This window comes from Eubalaena glacialis, chromosome 3 (assembly GCF_028564815.1).
Source record: "Eubalaena glacialis isolate mEubGla1 chromosome 3, mEubGla1.1.hap2.+ XY, whole genome shotgun sequence".
NCBI classification, from domain to species: Eukaryota; Metazoa; Chordata; class Mammalia; order Artiodactyla; family Balaenidae; genus Eubalaena; species Eubalaena glacialis.
The window spans coordinates 134,205,694-134,229,735 of NC_083718.1; the positions used below are offsets into that span (position 1 = coordinate 134,205,694).

The window sequence follows — 24,042 nt, forward strand, 5'->3', positions numbered from 1 at the left end:
TTTTACACTACAAAGCTTTTTCATTCTTCTGCCTTTGTGTTTCTTAGCTTTTTTTTTTTTTAACATTTATGACAGTGATTTAATGTTATTCATTTAAAAGTCATCTAACAGTTTTAAATATGGAAATTTTTGTTTCTCATCCACATTAACAGGCATTACAATTTCTGCAATTCCTATGCTCTGCCTTCCTTTGAGTCTGCCAAAAAACAAGTGACAGTAGCTGACTCCATTGTAAGCTTAGAATAAATAGCCTTTGCTTTTCTTATTCAAATGGTCATTTGTTTATCCCCACAGCCTTAAGGTACTGAAATGGCAAGAAATCAAGTCTTCCGGAAACCACGGTGGGATATAACCAGCCTCAAAATGCTGCTACCTACAGAGACAGAATTTCCAGGGTCCATACACATAATTCAGAAGTGTACAATACATAAGAATATGTATTTGTATGTATTCTCCTCCTACCCAGCACTATTATTAATCGAGCTCAATGATAGGCTCCCCTGCCCCAGCCATGCCCTTGGGCATGCAGGATCTTAGTTCCCCAAACAGGGATCAAACAGTGCCCCCTGAAATGGAAGCATGGAGTCTTAACCACTGGACCGTCAGGGAAGTCCCAATGATAGGCTTTTTTTAAACTGAAACAAATGGTGATAGCAAATGTGACTGAAAGCCTTTACTACAAACAATTTTAAAAATCCGATTATTTGACTTACGACGTATTGACAATAACTTGCTGATTATGTTTCTAGCTATGAAAGTATTTCTTCCTTTAGCCTCAACAAATTTACTGTTTCAGATAAAAATATAAGAAGTAATATTTCTCTATAAAAGTGGCTTTTGACCTGCCCTGTACAGATTTTATAACTAATCTGCAAACACTAAGATTTGAGCATGATAATTATACAATTGAATTTATAAAAATTAAGTGGCTGAGACCTCTAAGAGTTGGGAATTAAAAGGGCCCAGGAATATAATTTAATGCCACATAATACAGAAATATCACAATGGGATACATTTGATAATTAGATTTATTTTTTTAAAAAATAGTAAGTACAACCTTAAATCAGTAGAATTTCACAGACGTTTCAGATATTTGATTTTTGGCTTATGGTAATTAAGTGTAAACCATTGCTTTGAGTGCTATTTTCAACAATATACAAAATCACCCTTGATTTAAGAACATTCATTCAATAATTTAAATTCCTCAGAAAACATCAAAAATGAAATACCATTATATTGTAAACATGATCAACATAAATCTTAAGCTTGAAAAAAAGAACACAATCCCCAATAGCAGCACAAATCTCACCTCCTTCAGAGGCAAATGTACATCCAAATTAACAAAAAGATCTTAACAGAATTGACTTGTCAATTACAATACGCGAAAGAGGAAACTTTTTAACAGGAATGATCCCAGGAAGATTACAGTTGTGAAAGGTAATAAGGTGCCTTAAAATTTTCACTTGAAAATTCTGTGAAGGCTCATTAATAGTCCATTCAATTATTCAGAAGTTTTGATCTTCACAGGAAGCAACCTCTAATAGCAGTTCTGGAATGCTAGTTGTGACTTGCATTTGGAGGGTGCTGTATTAACGGTGCACAAGAAAAATATGTTATTAAACCTTCAGGCAAAGACTTCACCTCCTCCAAGAATTCTTTTCTGAAGACTACATTCTTTTAAATCTGCATTTCGACTGAGTTCCCTATACATTTATACACTCTGTATATTGTAATAAGAAAAGAGAAAACGTTTACAGTCCACTCTATAAACATAGTGGCCCGCCCGCCCCCAAGATTAAGCACATGCACGCACACGCACACACACACACACACACTAAAATAAAACTTACTGCTGCCTTCAAAGCTTGATCTAGATCATCCAGTAGGTCTTGTTTATCCTCTAAGCCCACAGAGAGTCGAATCAGTGTGTCAGTAATTCCAAGGACTTCTCTGTCGCTATTAGGCACTGAAGCATGGGTCATGATTGCCCTGAAAGAAAGAATGAGCAAAATTTTGATCACTATATTGTAGCAGGGGAGGCATGTTTCTATCTCATAAATTGCAACTATTTTCAAAATTTTTCTACTCTAAATATCAAATGCTTCATACACCTACAATGTTTCGCAGGCAAAAAATTAAGGAATTGTGAAAATTATCATTTCTAGTCATGATTTTAAATGAACACAAAGATATTTTATTGTTTTCATACCATCAGTAAGGTATACTCAGTCGGACACTGAAGGTGCCAGTCAAGCACCCCCATGCAGGAGGGGAAGGCATAGCCTCCAGTGTGTGGATTTTAACACCAACCTGAATGAGGCCTTGGCCAGAAGTCATACACCCCATGACCAACCAGCTGCACTTATAAGAGGCCTCTTGGATCAAGAGCTGGTCAGAATTAATTCCATCTGGATCAAAGGATCAATCCAGAACTGGACCTTCTGAGGCAGATCAGGGAAAGACAACCTACGATCACTGGTAGCAATCACTAAGCATTAGGAATTAATTCCAGCACATAACTCATGACACAGAGGCCTCAGAGGATGTTCAAAACCATGTAGCAACTCATCGTCATAGCCAGCATGTGTAAGGGTAGAGCACCTACTATGGTTCAGGCTCTATAGTAAGAATTGGGAAGCCAAGAAGAATGAGACATTTTCTTTACTCTAGGTAACAAAGCAGGAGCTAAAGACTATGACAATTCACAAAACAGAACAGTCTACAGCAAATGCCAAACAAGTATGGACAATAAGAACTGCCGGAGTTCAGGGGCTTCCCTGGTGGCGCAGTGGTTGAGAATCTGCCTGCCAGTGCAGGGGACACGGGTTCGAGCCCTGGTCTGGGAAGATCCCACATGCCGCGGAGCAACTAGGCCCGTGAGCCACAACTACTGAGCCCGCGCGTCTGGAGCCTTGCTCCGCAACAAGAGAGGCCGCGATAGTGAGAGGCCCGCGCACCGCGATGAAGAGTGGCCCCCGCTTGCCGCATCTAGAGAAAGCCCTCGCACAGAAACGAAGACCCAACACAGCCATAAATAAATAATAAATAAATAATAAATAAAGAATTGCCGGAGTTCAGAGGAGGGAGAATCTCTGCGGGCTGAGGCATCATGGAGGAGAGGCTTATAGCCTTAAGAAGCGCTTAGATGTACACTGCCCCCAACACTCAACCATCCCCTTCCACCACCAGCAGAAGGAACCATTTTCTCCTATCCACTTCAGGCCCATGGAAAGAAAATCTGAGTTGTGTCCAAAGTAAATGAATATCTTCTTTTATCACTCTAATGAAGTTTTACATGCAAACATCCTCCTTAAAATGTTCTGCCTTTTTAGGCTCTTAATTCCTTAAAAGAGAGTGAATGTGTAGAAATAAGAACTTAGGCTTCTGGGACCAATAGACTTGGGTATGAATCTCAGCCCCTCCACATACTGGCTGTGTTGGGCTTGTAAAAGTTACCTGTCCTCAGTCAATTTCCTTATCTCAGTACACTGTTATCCACATTTTACAATCGAGAAAACTGAAATTGAGAGGGGATAAGTAAGTTTTCTAAGGTCACCAAGTTAACACACGTTGTTAGGCTGGGAGACCAACCCAGTACATGTTGGCTCAGCTTCCTCCCCGCTGACTGCAATGCTGCACTGGTTGCTGCGTTGTTGGGAGACACAGAATGAGGGTAATAAAACAGACAAGCTCTGACCTAAATTTATTCTTCCACTGGCACTGGGGTTAGCGCCTAGCTGGAGCTCCTGAGGGCCAAGCAACTTTAAACCACATCCCTAAATAATCAAGCGAGGTCTACTTTTAAGAGAGCCTTAAAGTAATACACGCTGCATTACTACGAAAAATAAACCAATTTCATATGCTGAGTGTGCCCTCTTGTGCATCCAGACTTATTAGCAAGCATTTTCCTGAAAGACTAACAAAAACCTCTATGGCTTATCTTAATTATTTGAATCATTATTTGGGATTCATTTTTTTTTAAAGATTATGAAATTGCCTGACTCTCCGCATGAACTATAAAGAGGGCAGGAAATGTGCCTAAATTTTAGTAATCCCTGACATTCCTCAGCACATAGTTATTTCAGAAATATTCATGAAAATTAAAACATGGAAACATACCATGCATTTAATACAGTTGAAAATTAATAGGTAATGATATTGATTTATCCCTGCAATAATTATAATATATGGTCATAGAAACATAAAAAGAAAAACAGGATGTAGCTCAGGAATGCTTGCTGGGACAGAAAATCATTAAATAATAATCATTATTTTAATTATTAATACCATTTTATAGATGAAAAGATTGAAGCACAAAGGTTAAGTGATTGATGTTCTCAAATCCAGATAGAGGCTGCTTTAACCTCTCCGCTCACAGTTTCTGACGCAAAGCCTCAAGAGTGAAGTTGCTAACATATTCCTGTGTGACATTTGATTCATCAGCAAAACTTTCTGAATCGTTGTTTCCTTGTCTGTAATATAAGCTGTTGGACTCCCTGATCTTAGGCTGTTTTGTGTTCTAATATCCTCTGGTGCTTTGATAAAATTAGATGAATTGGTTGGGTCAGTTAATGAAGGGTCAGGAATACAGTTGGATTTTCGGTTTATGTCACAGACGACACAGAGCCATTTACCCCCCACAGAGAACAGAAAATAAACAGACTTGATGGTAACTAGCAGGGCTCTCCTCTGATAAATAAGAGTGTGGAGGTTTTTTATCAGAAACACATTCTCCATTTCCCCTGGAGTCTTGAAATCAGCCCTTCTGGTACAAAGTCTCCAACCTCCCTTCCAGAGCAGAGTGGAGTAGAACAAGTAGCCCTGGTTCGGAGGTCAGAGAATTACTGCTGGAATCTCCTTCAGGCAAATAGGAAAAAAGCAAAAGTTGGGAGGATGCAGCTTACAGTTTAGTAGCCCCCATTAGATCTTTATCAGGGTCTCCATTCTATGGAGCTAGAGTTCATTCCAACTAGACAGTGCCATGCTGCTCTTATTGTTAAATATCTTGAATGATCCCCGATTTTATCCTACTCCTTTTCCCAACAATCATTACAGCTGAAATCAAAGTTAAAATACTGAGAAAAACAGAAATACTTACGGAAGCTCAGCAAGACTTTCATATCCTCCTAAGCTCTCAGCCAGCGTAAATAACTATGGCAAAGAAAATATTAATATAGATCTTCTACTAAAATAAAAATACTAAAATCTAAAAATAAATGTTGTTAATAAAATGGCCTTGGGACGGGGGATGGAAAATGGTGCAATTATGAATAAACTACAAATTGGATAAAAACTTGGAGAAAAAATGAGAATAAAATCCATAACAATGATTTCACCAATTAGACTTTTTTAAAAATTAATTAATTTATTTATTTTATTTATTTTGGCTGCATTGGGTCTTTGTTGCTGCGCGCGGGCTTTCTCTAGTTGCGGCGAGCGGGGGCTACTCTTCGTTGCAGTGTGCAGGCTTCTCATTGTGGTGGCTTCTCTTGTTGTGGAGCACAGGCTCTAGACGCATGGGCTTCAGTAGTTGTGGCTCGCGGGCTCTAGAGCACAGGCTCAGTAGTTGTGGCACACGGCCTTAGTTGCTCCGCAGCATGTGGTATCTTCCCAGCATAGGGCTCAAACCTGTGTCCCCTGCATTGGCAGGCAGATCCTTAACCACTGCGCCACCAGGGAAGCCCCAATTAGACATATTATATGTTAACTTTTAAAACATTAAAAGTTGATTGGTACTTCCCTGTTGGCACAGTGGTTAAGACTCCACGCTCCCAATGCAGGGGGCCCGGGTTGGATCCCTGGCCAGGGAACTAGATCCCACATGCATGCCACAACTAAGAGTTCATGTGCCACAACTAAGGAGACAGCGAGCCGCAACTAAGGAGCCCACGTGCTGCAACTAAGGAGCAGGCAAAGCGCAACTAAGGAGCCCTTGAGCCGCAAGGAAGGAGCCCACCTGCCACAACTAATAAAAGGAGCCCACGTGCTGCAACTAAGGAGCCAATGAGGCACAACTAAGGAGCCCTTCAGCTGCAACTAAGACCCAGCACAAAAGCATGACCTCTAAAACCTCAGAATTATTACATTTGAGACCTAGCTCTGTGGTTACCCTTTAAATAAAAATCTCTAAATGTCTATCAAGTTATACAAACTTACTCATTAATATGTATCACTTACTAAATTAATACATCTATTTAACCCCTTCCTAGGGAAGAAGGGAAAAAAGAGTCGGTTGTTGTATTTAGTGTTATAGTGTCATAGAATTTCACAACATGTTAAAAATTCTTCTCACAACTGTGTTCAATCAAATGTGCACTACTATATTTCTGATTTTAGAAGTGGACAAATTTTAGAACCAATAGAACTTTGACTAATCCAGCAGCACCCTTTTCTTTAGATCTGTAGTATTTAAAACTCAGTCTTAAATACATTACTGCATGAGCTCAAAGTAAGCCCAAAGTATGGAGTTACACAGGCCTCTCTCCCAGGGCCCCTGAGAGCCTCCTGCCTCTGTGAACATTAGGCAAAGGCCTCCCTTCCGTCACTCCAGGCAGATGCAACCCGGGTGGCGCAGGGTTTAGAAAGCCATTCCTAGGCTGGATTTCAGAACAGCCTTTCGGCGTTGCACTGACCATACACTACTGCGGTTTCACATAATATTTCATTTGAAAAGACGGTTCACTTTAAATTTAAAAACCAATGGATTAGAACATTCTGTCTCTCTCAAATGGATGGCAGTGTCTGCAGAGTTAAGTAAGCTAAGTGAGCAGATTCATATATCTGCTACTGCATCACTCCTGTTTCAAGTGATTTTCCAACCCAAAGCATTTCATGACAAAGAGGCTTGTGGGTGGGAACTCCAGGTACAACAACATTAATATGAGTCGGGTGGAAGTGAGAAATAATGACTATAATAATGCTATAAGAAGGTCTTAACGTCTACAGTTTAAAAAACCATTTTGAAAGTTTACCTTTAGGTTCTTGAGGAAAGTCTCAGCATGTTGAAGGGAGCCCTTGATATAAAAGGCGATCATCCCTGGACAACCTGTGCATTGACGCTTTGCCAGCTCATGCTGAGGATGAGAGGGCAGCCCTGTAGTCATAAGGTATAATGAATGCCTTATTTTAAAGTCAAACATGTAATTTCAGAACAACAACAAAATCACCATTTGCTTAAGTCAACTGCAAATAAGCCTAATAATGAGCTTTATGCCATGTTGACATCTGACCTCTTGTTCTGGTCCCTGTCTATCTCTCTAGTTTCATTTTGACCTATCTTTTCTGGTCTCTCCTTGCTCTAGCCATGCCAGCTTTCTTCACACCAGTGGCACCACACTCTTTTTCATCTCGGGACTTGTGCATATGCTGTCCCTTTAACCTGGAACATTCTCTCCACTGACTGCCCCCTTCCCTCTGTTAATTATATCCTCTGTAATTTTTTGCTTAATATCTGTCTTATCCACCAGACTAACTCCATGAGGAGAAAGCTATTTCTTTTATTAATAATTAGATCCTAGTTCCGAGTGCAAGGCCTGGCCCATGGTTGGCATTAATAAACACTTATGGAAAAAATCTGAAATGTCTTGTCCATGACCTTTTAACAAATGCTACCCATTCCTCAGGACACAGCCCAAAACTTTTCTCCCTTTCTCCATTCAAAATGCACACCAGTCAACAGCTCTATACCTAGTGTACATATTAGGGCATTTAATCTCATATGTATTTCTGCCTTGCCTTATCTAAATTCCTTAAGGGCAGGGATCAAGCCTAATTCTCCTTTACACCCAGGACTACATGGCTGCACACCTCAAAAGGGTTTAAAAGAACTATTTACTTAAGACGACCACCATTAAAAAGTCTGGTAAAATAAATTCAAAGAGTAACATGTAAGTCTGCTAACTCACATGAGCATTTCTAGATGTTGTGAGAGGTGAAGAAATTCCAAAAAACAGTAAGAGAATTTCGGGGGAGTTTTGGTAGCAAGTATCAAGTCTCAATGTATATCAGATAAAAGTTAGAGCTAGTGCAGAATATCAGACTGATAAGATTACAAGCAAATTACTGGAAAGTACAAGGTTGCAATCTTGTAACAGGTATACACAAACCTTCAAGCTAAAGACAGGAACATCTAATATGTAAGATTAATTTTTTAACATCCAAGCAACCACTAGACTATAGACAGCTCTAGGCCAGAGATCATGTCCATCTTCTTTACCATCAGACCCACTAAAAAGCCTGACACACAGACACACAAAAAGCTCAATAAGTGAACAACATAAAAATACATGAAAGCACCTAACTTACAAACAAATGTTACATAAACAGGATGCATAGGATAACACTTAAAATCCTAGTGTAAGCATATGTGCTTAGAAAGCAGATTAACATACCGGGATAAATAACCTTTTCTACCCAAGGATTCGACTCCAAAAACTGAGCAACTGCCATTCCATTTTCGAAATGCTTCTCCATGCGGATTTGTAGAGTCTTCAGACCTCGATTGCAGAGGTAACAGTCAACAGGAGATGGAACTGCTCCAAGAGCTGCAAAATGAACATGTCCTGGATTAGTCTGAAGGTGAGGAGGCACCCAGAAAAGCCTCTCACTGCTCTTTTTCATTATAGTGACTCTGAGAAGTTAGCTACAAAGCCCAATGTTTGAGTTTTAGTGGGAAAAATTAATATATCAAATTAGAAACATGAGAATGAAGCATAAAACATGATTAGTGAAATGGGCTTTAAAATGAGAGGGGAAGGCTTCCCTGGTGGCACAGTGATTAAGAATCCACCTGCCAATGCAGGGGACACGGGTTCGAGCCCTGGTCTGGGAAGATCCCACATGCCGTGGAGCAACTAAGCCCGTGAGCCACAACTACTGAGCCGGAGTGCCACAACTACTGAAGCCCACGTGCCTAGAACCCGTGCTCTGCAACAAGAGAAGCCACAGCAATGAGAAGCCCGAGCACCGCTACAAAGGGTAGCCCCCGCTCGCCGCAACTAGAGGAAGCCCACACGAAGCAACGAAGACCCAACGCAGGCAAAAATAAATAAATAAATAAATAAATTTACTTAAAAAAAAAAATGAGAGGGAAAATGAATATCCTGAAAACTAAGTACAAATACAATGATATGAACTTTTCAAATATGAGCATCAATAGTCTTTTCTATGATTTTAATGAAAGGACATACTGCACATAGTTTAATCTCGTATTTCTTTGACAGAGTATTATAATACACAGAGAAAATAGCAGTTCAGCTCCTATTATTTCTGAGTGCTCTACCAATATTCTATTTAGCATTTGTCTAAAGCAGGCTGTGATTTCCCATGCCTCCAGGATACGTGTCTCAGTCCTTTTTTTTTTTTTTTTGTAAATGAAAGGAATTTATCAAGCAATAAATGTTGGTTTCCTTCCTCAGTGCCCCCTTTTGCTACCCAACATGTTTTCCCTGGAAGGGGATTTTTATTCCTAATTATGTTTGTATCTTATCTTTCTGTCAAATCACAGTGGTTAAATCAAGTCTCTTTCAATAAACCCTTCTCCATACCTGAGATAACTAAACAATCTAAACAGAAAACAGACGTTTAGACACCTGTTGAAAAATATAAGTTTATATGTTAAGTGCCATTTAAAAGTTATCATCATTTCAGATATAAAAGGTATAGTATAAGAAAGCCATCATTCCAAATGTTTAAAAAAAAAAGACAAAAAAATCCATTAAGTCATAAAACTAAAAATTCACTTGAGGGACTTCCTTGGTGGTCCAGTGGTTAAGACGCCACGCTTCCAATGCAAGGGGCACGGGTTTGATCCCTGGTCGGGGAACTAAGATCCCACGTGATGCTTGGTGGGGCAGAAAAAAAAAAATTTACTTGAGCTTTACCAAATTATGATCAAAATTAACATGGTTTTGAAAAATAACAAAACATATCTCTTGGTCATGTTGTAAAGCCCTATTATGTTATAACTGTATTTTTATAACCCAATTTTTCTTTCCTCTAAAAAATCAAAATTTTTCCCACTATTTCTCATTTCTTCCTAAATTAGTGGAATGCTATCACTTCACAGCACTTAGTGGAAATACAAATATCAAATGTAGTCACTTTGAGAGCATAAGGGGAAATTTGGGTTTTTTAATACTTACAATTTTGCAAGAAACGGAGCCTATTATGAAGCCTCTCAGAATTAAGTGACACTAAGCCCATCACAACATCACTGTGGCCTAAAAAAAACAAAAAACTTTAAGTTAAAAACAACATATGTTTATTCCTCAGCTTATAATTTCTAAAATGTGACTTTCACTTGAAAAAACTCTGGGAAAAAGCCCTATAGAATCAGTTTAAATAAACTTTAGCAAAAGCTATACCTTAAACATAAAATTAAAATCATGTAAAAATTAAATGTTTCTTTTTAAGTTATCAGCAGGATAAAAATATAACATTTATAGTAAATTTTAATCCTCTGCTGTTAAATCATGAGCATAGTTTTGTCTGCTATAAATGAAGTCCTATATTTAATCAAAGTATTTTCTTACTTTCTACATGAGTCACAGAGAAAACCTGAATAATAGAAGAAAAGGGATAAAAGGATAAAGCGTTATGCTACTTTCATCTATTGATGGAAAAGAACATTCTAAGTGAAGACTGTCTTACCATTCATATATTTTGTTGCTGAATACATACAAATATCAGCTCCCAGAGCCAAAGGCCGCTGAAAGGAATAAAAGGTTTTTATTCCAAATGGGAAATCACTTGAAAATATGCTTCATTGCCTGCCTATTTATTATTGTAAATTCCATTCCTATTCTAACTTTTAAAAATACGCACATCTTAAAATTTCCAGGAACTCTGATACTATCTTTCCCTTTCCTCCCTCACACCAAATAAAAGTACAAAGTATTAGAACCAGTATTAAATCCAAAGGCACAAATTTTCTGGAAATAGCAGATAAACTGAGGTCAACAGGTCTTCTGAACTTGTTTCTTTAGAGCAGTTGCTGACTAGCCCCTAAATTTATTACCTATAGCAGAGATGTTGGCATTTTATGACTCAGTAAACGCATAGAATAGTTGACACAAACATTGAGCAATTGTTCTGTCAAGTAAGTATAAAAGTGATTTGCTTAGGTTTTTAATCATTAAAACCTTACAATGTATGCTGTGGTTATTTATTTGATTTGCCATGATCTTGACTCTTAATTACGCTTTTATTATACTAGTTTTGCCAAGTGTAAAATCACTTATAAGGAAATTTGTTTAGATTGTTTTCCTTCACTGAACTTTCCTGCAAAGTAATTCTTCAGTCTTAGATGTCTGTTTACCGTGAAAATTAAAGTAATAATCAACTTATTCACTAAATAATGTAATATCAACATCTTTCCATTTAAATTTCCTTTAAAATAAAGTGTGTGTGTGTGTGTGTGTGTGTGTTTAACCTCCCTAGCTGGGGGCTATGGAACTTTTCATTTAGGGTTTCAAAAATAGGACATTTTAAGTGTGGTATTCCTCAAAGCACTGTCTACATATGTGTTTGCTCATCCCTAAATGATGAGTCAAACTAGATGTTGTGAGAGGTCTCTTCCATTGCTAACATTCTGTAAACTCTATGGTCAAAAGGAAAAATAGGGCTTCCCTGGTGGCGCAGTGGTTGAGAATCTGCCTGCCAATGCAGGGGATACGGGTTCGAGCCCTGGTCTGGGAAGATCCCACATGCCGCGGAGCGACTAGGCCCGTGAGCCACAACTACTGAGCCTGCGCATCTGGAGCTTGTGCTCCGCAACAAGAGAGGCCGCGACAGTGAGAGGCCCGCGTACCGCGATGAAGAGTGGCCCCCGCTCACCGCAACTAGAGAAAGCCCTCGCACAGAAACGAAGACCCAACACAGCCAAAAATTAAAAAATTAAATTAAATTTAAAAAAAAAGGAAAAATAAAAACCAGTAACTAACATCTGTTGATGCCATTATGCTCCAAGAATCATGAGTTACTTTACATAACTCAGCGAAGCACTGTTCAAAATACTTTACCTAACTCAACAAAATCAGTATGTTTATGACTCTAATTGTACAGGTGGGGAAAAAGGACTAAGAAAAATAAAATAGATCACTCAGATTTAAAACATTGGTAGAGCCAGGACTCAGACTACCGGAATTCAGAGGTTCTACATGGAAACTTTATGCTTGTATGTCCATTTTGCCTTTTGTGAGACTTATAAAAGATCAAGAAGACAAAAGACAGGAAAGAAAGAACATACCCAGTTTTCATGAGTGTAAAATAATGACAGGATCTTTTCAGAAGATTTGCTTTGTGGAACCAAATATTGTTCCACATTTGGTTTGTGGTTGTCTAGGGACATTGTGATTCTGATTAATTCAACTGGAATGAATCCAGATTGAAATGAATTAAATTGCAGTCCCTGGCATGAGGAATGTGATATGGGCTTCAGAAAGGTGGAAAAACTGGACCTATTTTAGTGACAGCAATAGGAGAAAAAGGGCCAGGCCTGATGAGTAATCTGGGCAGGCCCAGCTAAAACAATTCATGCGATCTCTTTGGGAATATACAGGACTCATGATGACTCAGCTAGAGTAATCCTATGCTATAATGACTGCCCTACTATAAGTGGTAGATGGGGTAAGGAGTTGGGATAAAGACTCCAAGAGTGAAAATCACCTGGGACAAATAGATGATGCCAGGAGATTTTCACCTGGAAACAGACTGCCTTACTTGATATAAGAATCAGCTGAAGCTATATCATGAGCCAAAGGTAGATGATACATGAAGCCATCTGAACACATTGTAGCCAGGAAATGTGTTTCAGCAAAGGAAGGTAAAACATGGTAGTGCCTTCTGAATAAAATGGAGTAAGGCGAAGAAGAGCTTTATGCAGACTCCTAGGGAGTCAGCCAACTTCAGGGACCCAGAACAGAAGCAGGGAATATAAACAATTGAGCTTGTAAACATCTGCCTAATTGAAGAGTTGGAGAAAATGAGCTGGGGTTTCAGGAGCTCTGCAGAATAAAGGTGAACTACAGGAGGTGCAATAAGAATGACCACAGGATACAGACAAAAAGGAAAGAGCAGGGAGATGGTAACTCCTAAAAAGGAAAGGAAACAGAGTTAGGTTACTCAGAGGAAAGAAAGGGAGAACGTGTGGGGAAAAGGCAGACAACCAGTCAATTATAGAGAGATCCCAAGATGATTTACCAAAAGGAGCAAAGCAGAAAAGAAGAAGAATCTGGAAAAATGTACGAGAAAAGAAAGAAAGGAATTGAGGATGAATGGGAGGGTTTGAGTGGGGAAGAGGTATATGCAGAGGACAGGCAGGAAAAGAGATAGTCTAAATGGAGCACTGTAAAGGAGCTGTACTCACAGATACAAGGTGAAACATGGAGTAGAAATTCATGATATAAATAAGGTAAAGATATAGAGGGCCGGGCATGGTCTTTGAAGCACTGAGGGAAGACAAACTAGAAAGAAGGAAGACAAATGGAGAAATAATGTGTGACGTACACTGAGATGTCACTGAGTATAGCTTTTCTCTTCCTTTTATTTGCAAAGTTAGCCAGGTTTAAATATATATAAAATAATATAACTGACCTGGAACCAACACATAAACATTGAAACCCCTACTATATACAATCATATAATACGGCCAGGTCTTCAGAGAGTTCACACAGATAACTTAAAAGCTTTAATTAAGACAACATTTAAAACACACAAAGTCCCATACAACATATTAACGTAGGGTTGAAAAGATATTAACTAATGGTAGAAAAGATCCAATTTTAATTCTTTGTCTATTCAATAATTATGAGCAGATTTCATGTAATTTAATGTAAACAAGTCCTTCCTCTCCTAATTACAGGTACCTGTGTAGTCTACTAATCAGGCCAAAAATATTATTTTCATTTACCTGGAAATATGCTGACATAAAAGTGTTATCCACGACCAAAATAATGTCTCCATGTTTATGGACAGTACGTGCACAGGCTTCAATGTCAATCATCTTCAAGATAGGGTTTGTGGGAGTTTCAATCCAAACAAGCTAAAACAATTCAGTAAATGACAATAGTTTGTAAAAACACACTGCCAAACATCTATCTCATATACTGTAACCATCTGGGAGGCTACATTGTAAGACCATGGATGATGAAGTTTAAAGGTTTGAATCTGAATCCTAGCCCCATGAATTTCTAAGAAGTCATCATAGGTAAGTAACTAACCCTCTATGTTCTTCCAATTTTTCATCTATACAATAGGATTGATAATATTTACCTTACACAGTTGTTGTAAGGATCTAATGAGATAATGTACATATCAGCAGAAAAGCGTTCAAGTTAATTATTGTAATTATTTTCCATTAAAAAGAGGATGAATTCCAAAGACATAGTTCAATGTCTGGGAATTTTGTTCTCAAAGATAAATAACATAGATTGTCTAAGTTTACATTCTGGAATTTTCAGTAAAGAGAACTATCTCTATGAGGCCAAAAATATCCTGAATAGTAACTTAACGCCAGATGCGCTAGAAAACTACAAAATAAGTCCCCAGAACTTGAAGAAGAGCATGGGTTTTAGAGTGAGGAAGAAAAGTGACACACACAACAGAAAACCTGGCCACAGCTCACTTAAAGAGACAGCATCATATTTATCTGTCTATTCCAAAACCTAGCACAATCCAGGCACATCATGGATGTTTGATAGTTATAGAAAAGACCAAAGAAAAGAATTCTGTTTGTTAAACAAGCTGCCACTGTATTGATTGACATTATCTACAGCTTTCTTTTTAAAAGGGTTAATGGTTCTTTCTTCTATGTAAATGGGCAAGTGGTCTGGTTTAACTCTCTTCCTACTCTAGAGTTTTACTGTAGAAAAGACATGGTAGTTAAAATAATGCATATGCTACAAGAACAGAATTATTTAAGAACATATAAAAATTTATTTCTGGGTAAGAATTTATTATTCCCATTCATAATAAAAAATTAATTAAAATAAAAATGAGTAAATAAATACAAAGTAGATTTTACATAGACTTAAAAAATCTACTTCAAATGATGAGGCAGACATTTCAGGGGGAAAAATGTATTAATTCAAGTTGGTAAACAGCCACTATATAAAGTTCTATTGACAAGAATTAATATACACACAATTTGCTTTCCTCCCTTAGAAAGACTCAGACCAGCTATTTTAATAAGAATCTTTTCTCCCAAGCAAGAAAACAAACAAAAAACAACAACAACAACAAAAAAAACAAGTTCCTTTGAAAACAAACCTTAATCACTCAAAGCTCACCCTGGTGTTAATCTTCAAAGTAATTTGTGTGAGAAAAGTTTTTCATTTTTTAGCATTCACTGCAACATAATCTTGAGTACAATTCAAACCTTTTAATCATTAGCAAAAAGCTGGAAAAGGCTGACACTTATAAAAGGCACTGGTCCTTTTCCCCATTCAGAATTTCAATGAAGTCCCAAGAAAGAATATCACATATGCCATTCATTCCAGCACAAAACACCTTCCGGTGGCATACAAGCTTCCCAGGATGGAAGCTAAAGATTGCTTGTGGCCCATTCTCTGTTTCTATCATTTTGCTGAAGTATCCCTTAGAACCCTTAAAACTATGCTTAGGGTTTGGGGGCTTACAAGCTTCCTTTTCTGTAACATTAGGCTATACTACACAGAAGTCAGACCTATCCTAATCTTGATGGTTTCCCATGGCTTCCAGTAAAATTTGTTATTCAGATTTAAATTATGTCCTCAAGCAAACAGAAATGATGAAAACAAAACATCACAAGGAAAACAGACAAACTGAAAACTGAGTTACCTTGGTTTCTGGAGTAATAGCTGCCTCTAACAATTTGGTTTTTGAACAATCAACAAAAGAAATCTTTAATCCAAATTCAGTTGCCACCTGCCTGAAGTACCTGTTTGTACCTGAGGCAGAAGAGAATCAGATAAAATGAAAACTGTATGAGGAAATATTAATTCCTTAAAAGTATAAACACTTTAAAAATATAAGGAAGTGTCAATCACCAATAAAGAAACAACTAAAAGCAATTCTACTTTGTTTGAATAATTTGACCTTCTTGTGTACTAAAGAATATAAGGCTTAAATTTTAAACTAAAAATCAAAGAGTCAAATAAAATACACTTGATACCCACATCAAGTGGTGTGAAGCAGAAGACGTTTCTTAAAATACACAATCTCTACTCTTCAAACATGAAGTGGCATGCTTCCTGAAATATCAATATCTTTTTTAAACAATTCCTTCCTAGTACTCATATCTGAAATAAATGAACTGGGACTTCCCTGGTGGTCCAGTGGTTAAGGCTCCAGGCTCCCAATGCAGGGGGCCCGGGTTCGATCACTGGTCAAGGAACTAGATCCCATATGCCACAAGTAAGACCCAGCGCCACTAAATAAATAAATAAATAAATAAATAAAATTTAAAAAAATAAAATAAATGAATCAATGCCAATGAAATATTCAAAATAAAATTTCAAACTGATGATACTTTGGTAAGAGAAAAGAATTGGTTTTTATCCTTTGTACTTTCTCAATCTTTTTGTTATGTGGTTCTGAAAGCTTTAGTAGACAAATGAGACAATGTAAATCAAACTACTAGAGTTTTACAGTGAAAGAAGATAAATCATTCAACTTAGAATAGTTTCTTTTAAAAATACGGTTCTGGATTTGATATTTATATATGCAAATTTAAAGAAAAATTTGCTGTTATTGATAGGGAACCAAAAAAGAAAAAAATTTTTATCATCAAAGATATACTGGAGGGACTTCCCTGGTGGTGCAGTGGTTAAGAATCTGCCTGTCAATGCAGGGGACACGGGTTTGATCCCTGGTCCGGGAAGATCCCACATGCTGTGGAGAAACTAAGCCCGTGTGCCGCAACTACTGAGCCTGTGCTCTAGAGCCTGTGTGCCACAACTACTGAAGCCTGTGCACCTAGAGCCCGTGCTCCGCAACGAGAAGCCACGGCAGTGAGAAGCCCGCACACAGCAACAGAGAATAGCCCCTGCTCTCCGCAACTAGAGAAAGCCCACGTGCAGCAACGAAGACCCAATGCAGCCAATAAATAAATAAATAAATTTATTAAAAAAAAAAAAGATATACTGGACTTTTGGTAGACTGATCCTAGGTAATATAAGATGGAAAAAGAATGTAAAGAATTGTTAAAAAATCAACAGCAGTTTTCAAGATTTTGTACCTATGTTTACCAAAAGGTTTTTATAATACATTATAATAGTAACGAAAGGTTTGATTTTTCTATAATTTCAATTCATCAGACTATCATAGGGTACTATGATAAAATATAAAGCATTCTGCAAATTTCTGAGAGGGATAAAATGATTACTAAGAGTAAGTCCCTTCTTTCAAAGAACTTACAGATTTAACTTTTTGTTCAAATAGGAGATAGATAAAATGATAATAATATTCTATAAGTCACATTTTAATTATTTGGAAGCATTTGGTATATATGTATAATATACTTACAAAATTTTTTCCTGTTGTTTTGAACACAAAAATCAGTCTTACTTAAAGGTAAGGGCAACTTGTCTTCCTTACCTTCCCACTTACCACTTTATATAACTAGCATTTAAACAATTTGGAATGAAAGTTCTTAAATTTGTATCCATGGATAGGCTTCAAAGGGTAAGGGTCCTTGAAGAGGAGCCTTATCATTTTAAAATTAAAATGATAAATGTTGGGTATAGTCTTAAGTACATTTTTTTGGAAAAAGAGGTCTATAGCTTTCAACAGATTTTCAGAAGCTTCCCTTAAAAAAAAACGCACAGGGGGTGGGGCGGTTAAGGGTTGGGTAGAGTTAAGCCCTTTGAGAATGACTTGGGTTATAGACCATCTTCACTGCAGGTAAAAATTTTAAATTACACTAGAACACTCTCTCTTTAAACACTATCTTCTCCAGAGTAGAATATGTCTGGAATAAGCTCATTCCAGCTGCTTAAATAAAATTGTTATTAAACAATCTCTCTTATAAGCAAGTTCTGGAGCATAGACCCTAAGTGTTTATGCTCCTCCTTTATCAAGTGTGAACCAGCATAGAGGTGTTCATCATATTTTGAAAAGATAATCAATAGTCAATAATCCTGGTAGCACTGTTAATATAATTCAGGACCCATTTTATTGTCTTTAAAATATCAGCTGAAACAACATGAATGAGAAAGGTCACCTACCTCCATACACATCATCCATACAAATAATTTGGTCTCCTGCTTTTAAGAGATGGGTAACAGTCACAGTGGCTGCTAAACCTGAAGCAAAGGCCAAACCTAAGATAAAAACCAAGTTAGAGTAAGCCAAAATGTCAGAACTATAGGTTAAAAACACCTACAGTATTTATTTGCATTACTTTATATCCCTCTCTCTGCCGACTGAAAGATAACCATCACTACTGAGTCACCAGAAATCCCCTGATTAATACCGTTACAAAATCCCCCTTTCTATTTCAAAAATAAAATATCTTTAAAATAAAAATACTTAATTCTGCTTTGGTTATAACATTTCTCTGAAAAGCTTCAAAGAAATAATTCTTTACAAAATTCTGAGACAAAAGACCATTTGCCAATTAAATTACACTTTAAAAGTATCAAACTCTAAAGAAATTTCAAACTTGAGGAAGAGAGCTAAGATATGATTCATCCATTAACTATATGGATATGCAGTTGAGAAAATATTTTAACAAAACTCAAAATCAGACCTGATAAATTTAATAAATTTTATTTAAAAAAATTTTTTTAATGTGGATTCTCTTTAAACACATGTGATCCTGAATCTCATATTGAACAAAAATAGTGAAACTGAATAATAAAAAAATAACTGGCATTGCACACATTAAACACTATAAAGAAAAATATCCTGATAAAATATCAGTGTATCACCTTGATGATAAAAATCACTTGTGGCCAGTAGACGGGATATCCAATTAACTTGGAAAATGTAATTTTTGCAAAGTTTTTTCAGAAAAGTTGAGGTTGACATTGCAGTTCTCTACTAAGCAGATCTGTGGTCCAGCAATGAATTCATACAGAAAGCTAACCTTTAAATCCAGCTCAAAACAGCCATGTTTTCTGGAGCCCACCTGAAAAAAGTGTCTGGCATATGAACCCTCAGCCTTTATAATTTCTGTGGGAAATAATATTCCCCACACATTACTAAATTTAAGAAATCTAGTGTTTAAAAAACTCCCCCTCTCATCCAAAACAAAAGAAACCCCTTCTCTTTCCCAGCTTTATGTACATATACATATGTCAACAAAACCTTGTTCGTATTAAAAAAAAAAAAAGAAACCCCCCCCAATCCCGAACAAACCCCAAAACTCATATTAACATTTCTGATTCCTACACTCTTACTGTGAGAAAACTCCTTAGACTCTCATTTTTTTTATTCACTATTCTGCCCTCATTTAGTATCATTTGTATAAAAAGTACAAAGATGATTTAACAGCAGTCCACTTCCTTCATGGAAGAAATTCAAGTTTTGAGGAGTTACTCCCTAATCTCCGAAAGCACAGTTATCAAGGGTACCTGGCTATTGCAAATGTTCCTTGGTGCTACTCTCAGGCACAAAATAGCAGGTGAATGAACCAGAGTATAAGAAAGCTTATATTCTCATAGGTGGTATTATAAAACTTAGTTAATTTGTATCTATTTATACTGACAGCTTCAGACGAAGAGTGCATTTACATGAATACTAAGTGGCAAATTCTGCCATTTTGCCTCTCTTCATATTTATTTTCACCTTATAATTACACATATACATATGAAGTCAGCTGTGGGACCTTGAGCAAATAATTCAATGTCATAAAAAAATAAGAGTTTTGAACTACTTAATCCTTATTTCTTTCCAGTTCTACATTCTGTGCCTCTATAATTTTTTCTATACAAATAAGAATGGATTCTAGATTTTACAAAATTTGAAATGAAAATCACTTACTGTACTTAGCCCCATCCAGTGCTGCCACTGCTTTTTCCAAGCAATTCCTGGTGGGATTTCCAGAACGGCTGTACTCAAAACCCTGAAGGAAATAAGTTAAGAGTTCATCCTAAGAGATTTAAATTTATTATCAGAGTCTTAACATAGACATTTCCTCAACTACAGGTCCATCCTGCCATGCCTTTCTGTTATTTATCTATTACATGTCTTGCCATTAGACAGAAGCATCACTGTTGTGGCCGTAGTGGTATGGAGAGGCCCTGAAGTCAGCCAAACTGGATTAGAATTCTGTGTCTGCCACTTATGAGCTACATGCCAATAGGTTAGTTACTTAATATTTCCCAGAGTCAATCTCTATACCTTTAAAATGGGAATAAAATACAGATATCTACTTCATAAAATTGATGTGAAATAAAATGAGATAATAAGTTCTCTGCATGATGCCTGGCATGTGTTAACCACTAGATAAATGGTGGTTTTTATGTTAGACTCACCTCTACCCATTAATCTAGGGATATTAGGAAACAGGAACCACCTGAACCAACAAAGTAAACCTATTTCTAACCTGCATTTCACTGCCTAAAAAATAAGTGATGTGAGTTCTGTTCAGCATCCAACAGGAAGCTATGAACAGATCTTACAAATGCTCGAAGTTCAGATCTTAGCTCTACAAAAGCAACTCAAAAAAGAGAGTAATTCTCGGCAAAACAGCTCTATACAACCCCTTTTTAAAATTTGCATTATATTCCTTTTACATGTATGACACTATACTAGCTGAATTCATCCAGTCATTTTATTTGATTTATGTATTTTTATTGAGGTATAGTTGATGTACAATATTACATAAGTTTCATGTGTACAGCATAGTGATTCACAATTTTTAGAGGTTATATTCCATTTGTAGTCATTATAAAATATTGGCTATATTCCCTGTGTTGTACTATATATTCTTGTAGCTTATTTATTTCATGTAGTAGTTTGTACCTCTTAATCCCCTACCCTAACCTCCCTCCCCCCTTCCCTCTCCCCACTAGTAACCACTAGTTTGTTCTCTGTATCTGTGAGTCTGCTTTTTGTTGTTGTTATATTCACTAGTTACTGTTATTTCTTAGATTCCACATATAAGTGATATCATACAGTATTTGTCAGTCTCTGTCTGTATCCAGTCATTTTATTTAATCCTCACAATCTGCTCTAAAGAAAGTAAAGCCAAATGTTACAGGGAATGTCAGTGCCAGAATTCAAAGCCAGGACTTAAACACTGACTAAAAATCCTATACATACTTTTCTCCTTCTGCCTCATATAGCACATAACAAAACACAACCACTCTTTACACCTGTTTCTGATTGAGGAGCTCCCAGTATTAGATATAGATATAGATATTTAAGTTTTATTGCCTTTTTTGTTTCCTTGTTTTTGACAAACTGAGTAGACATTTTATAGGGCTCCAGGATATCCTCATTACTACCCACCATCACCTCCTTGATGTGACCTGCAGCTGTACTCCAGACAGAAAAAAAAGTTTAGATTCACGTGGCTATTGCCATGGAAAGGTAGTCCATGTCTCCCTAAATATTCACTGCAGAGAATTAACTTTGGGGTGGGGGGGGCGGGGAGAAGCATATTTCAGTGCCAATTCTCACACTCTCATTCATTCAATAACTTTCCAAATGGAACTGGAGAATTAGATGCTTCTCATTCAGCTCCTCAAATTCTCTTTAGTGCTCTTAACTGACATTTTAAAGATATTAAGAGGAGTTTGTGGATTTTACCACCCCTGCTGGCTCTCTGAAAACATTTAATTATTAATATCACAGCTAAATTATTAACTTTTGCACTAAATGCTAAAGCTTGGGCAGCTACACATTCACAAAGCCCTACACCAGGAAGAAACTCGGAAGACAGGTTGTGTACACATTTTGATTACAAAATATAGTAGCTAGAAGTATCCTAAACCAGTTGTAGAAATGCCCTTAGAACTCTACTTCACAAAACAAAGGGCCACGTCTAAAAGAATTTTCCTCAACTTATATAACATAACACACTAAAGAGGTGTTTGAAGTATAATCAAGGTTTTGGATCTACAAAGTTTATTCAATTACAGTTGACACTTGAACAACTCCCGGGTTAGGGCACCAATCCCCTGCTCAGTGGAAAATCCATGTACAACTTATGGTCAGCCCTCCATATCCGAGGTTCCTCCGTATCTGTGGTTTACGTCCCCAGATTCAACCAAATGCAGATTATGCAGCACTGTAGTATTTACTATGGAAAAAATCAACATATAAGTGGACCTGCACAGTTCAAACCCCTGTTGTTCAAGGGTCAACTGTAATTTCTTCTGGACCTCAGCAACTTTTAAATACTCCAAGATCCATCAAGTATGCTAGCAAAAAAGGAAAAGCTATATAATTAACACAGAGGGCTGTCTCATCTATGACTCTGGGTAGGTTCCTTTTCTATAAAAAGTATATAATACCTGTCTTGCTCTCTAACCTGGTTGTTGTCAGGATCAAACAGAAAAAGTACAAATATGAACACCATGAAATAGCAAACTACTGAGCAGTTATAATGTACAATCCAGCTTAACATACATCTCAACAACTTATGTGGTAGGTACTATTATTAACCCATTTACACAGGATCAACCTGAGGCTTAGGTAAGTCAAGTAACTTGCTCAAGATCACCTGGCTAAAAAGAGGTGGTATCAGAATTCCAACCTAGGTCCTCTGACTACATGACTTAAGCTCTTAATTACTAAGCCACACTGATGCAATGGGTTAGATTATTGCTAGCATTACTGTAGTATAGCACAGTGTAGACTAATGCCCAAGAGTGGGTGGGGTTCCAGAGCAGTACTGCATTGGAATCCCAGCTCTACTACTTATTAGCCATGTGGCCTTTGCATTGATACTTAACATCCCTAAACCTCAGGTTTTTCATGAGAGAAATAAGAACCTAGTTCATACTAGAATTGCTGTAAGGATTATCTGAGGCAATATATGTAATACACATGATATAATGTAACTATGAATCTGGCTCAATGGCTATTAGTAACTACTGGAATAATATTGGGAATTAATAGCTATTGGGAATAATCTTGATTCCAGGTGACTTATGAGACAATTTTTTTCTTAGTTGACTCCTTACTATATCTTTACAATTTTTGTTGCTAAAGGTAACTCAAGGAAGTTATGACACTAGTTCTGAACTGCAAATTTGCCAAAATCACATGAATATCAGTCCAAATCTATAGGGCATGTTGGACAAACTGTTCCTTTCAGTCCTGCTTATCAAAAGAAATGCTTATCAAACGAAATATGATCGTTGAACCATTCAATACAAAGCTTTACTACAAGGAGGTTTACAGGTGTAGTAAACATCCTTCCTGATATACACAAATTACACCTCACAAATTACTTGCGTGCCTTCCTAACTTATAAACCATCTCTCTTTTACCGCCCAACACTGGACCGCCCCAGACAGACCCAGCTCACCAAGTGCCGGCCAGGAGCCCCTTGCTTGAACGTGGTGGACAGTGAGATGGGGGGCACTACAGCCTGGGAAGTCCATTGCTCTGGTTCCTGGCCCACATGGATGGCCTGCGTAGCGAAATGTTGGAACCTAGGTAGGAAACCGTGTGGGGAGGCGTCTTTTTCCTGCATGCTGATCTGCGAAGGAAGTTGAGAGTTAAAGAGCAAGGAGGATAAAACTATGAAACTGGTGAGTCGGGGCTTGAAAAAGACACCGAAGAATTAGGCGAAAGAGAGGTAAAGGTACGCCCAGCCGGGTGACGAGCGGCGAGCGCACAAAAGCCGGACTGTAGCAGAGACTCTATTAGCGGGCCGGGATCTTTGCTTCACCTCGGGGCGGAACCACCGCGACCCAATGAGCGCAGGCCCCGACGCGGTCCCCGCTCCTCATTGGCCGGCAGCGGAGGCGTTGCCTGGAGCGTCGCCACCAACCCTTGGCGCAGGACTTGGAGTGAAGCCGGCCGGGGTCCTTGTGCCCCTTGGTTTGTCCCTGCGGGTGAAATTCCTGAGTCCCGGCCCAGGGGAAGCTTCATTGCTGGCTCCTG

At 37.7% G+C, this 24,042-nt stretch overlaps 1 protein-coding gene across 1 annotated transcript; it reads right to left on the reverse strand.

Moving 5' to 3' along the window:
* Nucleotides 1–1,010: 1,010 nt before the first annotated feature.
* On the reverse strand, nucleotides 1,011–23,797 carry CTH (cystathionine gamma-lyase). The gene is made up of 12 exons (XM_061186452.1): nucleotides 23,462–23,797; nucleotides 19,963–20,044; nucleotides 18,204–18,299; nucleotides 15,817–15,926; nucleotides 13,910–14,041; nucleotides 10,651–10,708; nucleotides 10,143–10,220; nucleotides 8,391–8,543; nucleotides 6,972–7,093; nucleotides 5,099–5,151; nucleotides 1,851–1,989; nucleotides 1,011–1,584 (listed from the first exon to the last, which is right to left on the reverse strand). Exons 1-12 carry the CDS (start codon nucleotides 23,627–23,629, stop codon nucleotides 1,558–1,560), a joined length of 1,218 nt encoding a protein of 405 aa, XP_061042435.1. The 5' UTR covers nucleotides 23,630–23,797; the 3' UTR covers nucleotides 1,011–1,557.
* Between the last annotated feature and the right edge of the window lie 245 nt (nucleotides 23,798–24,042).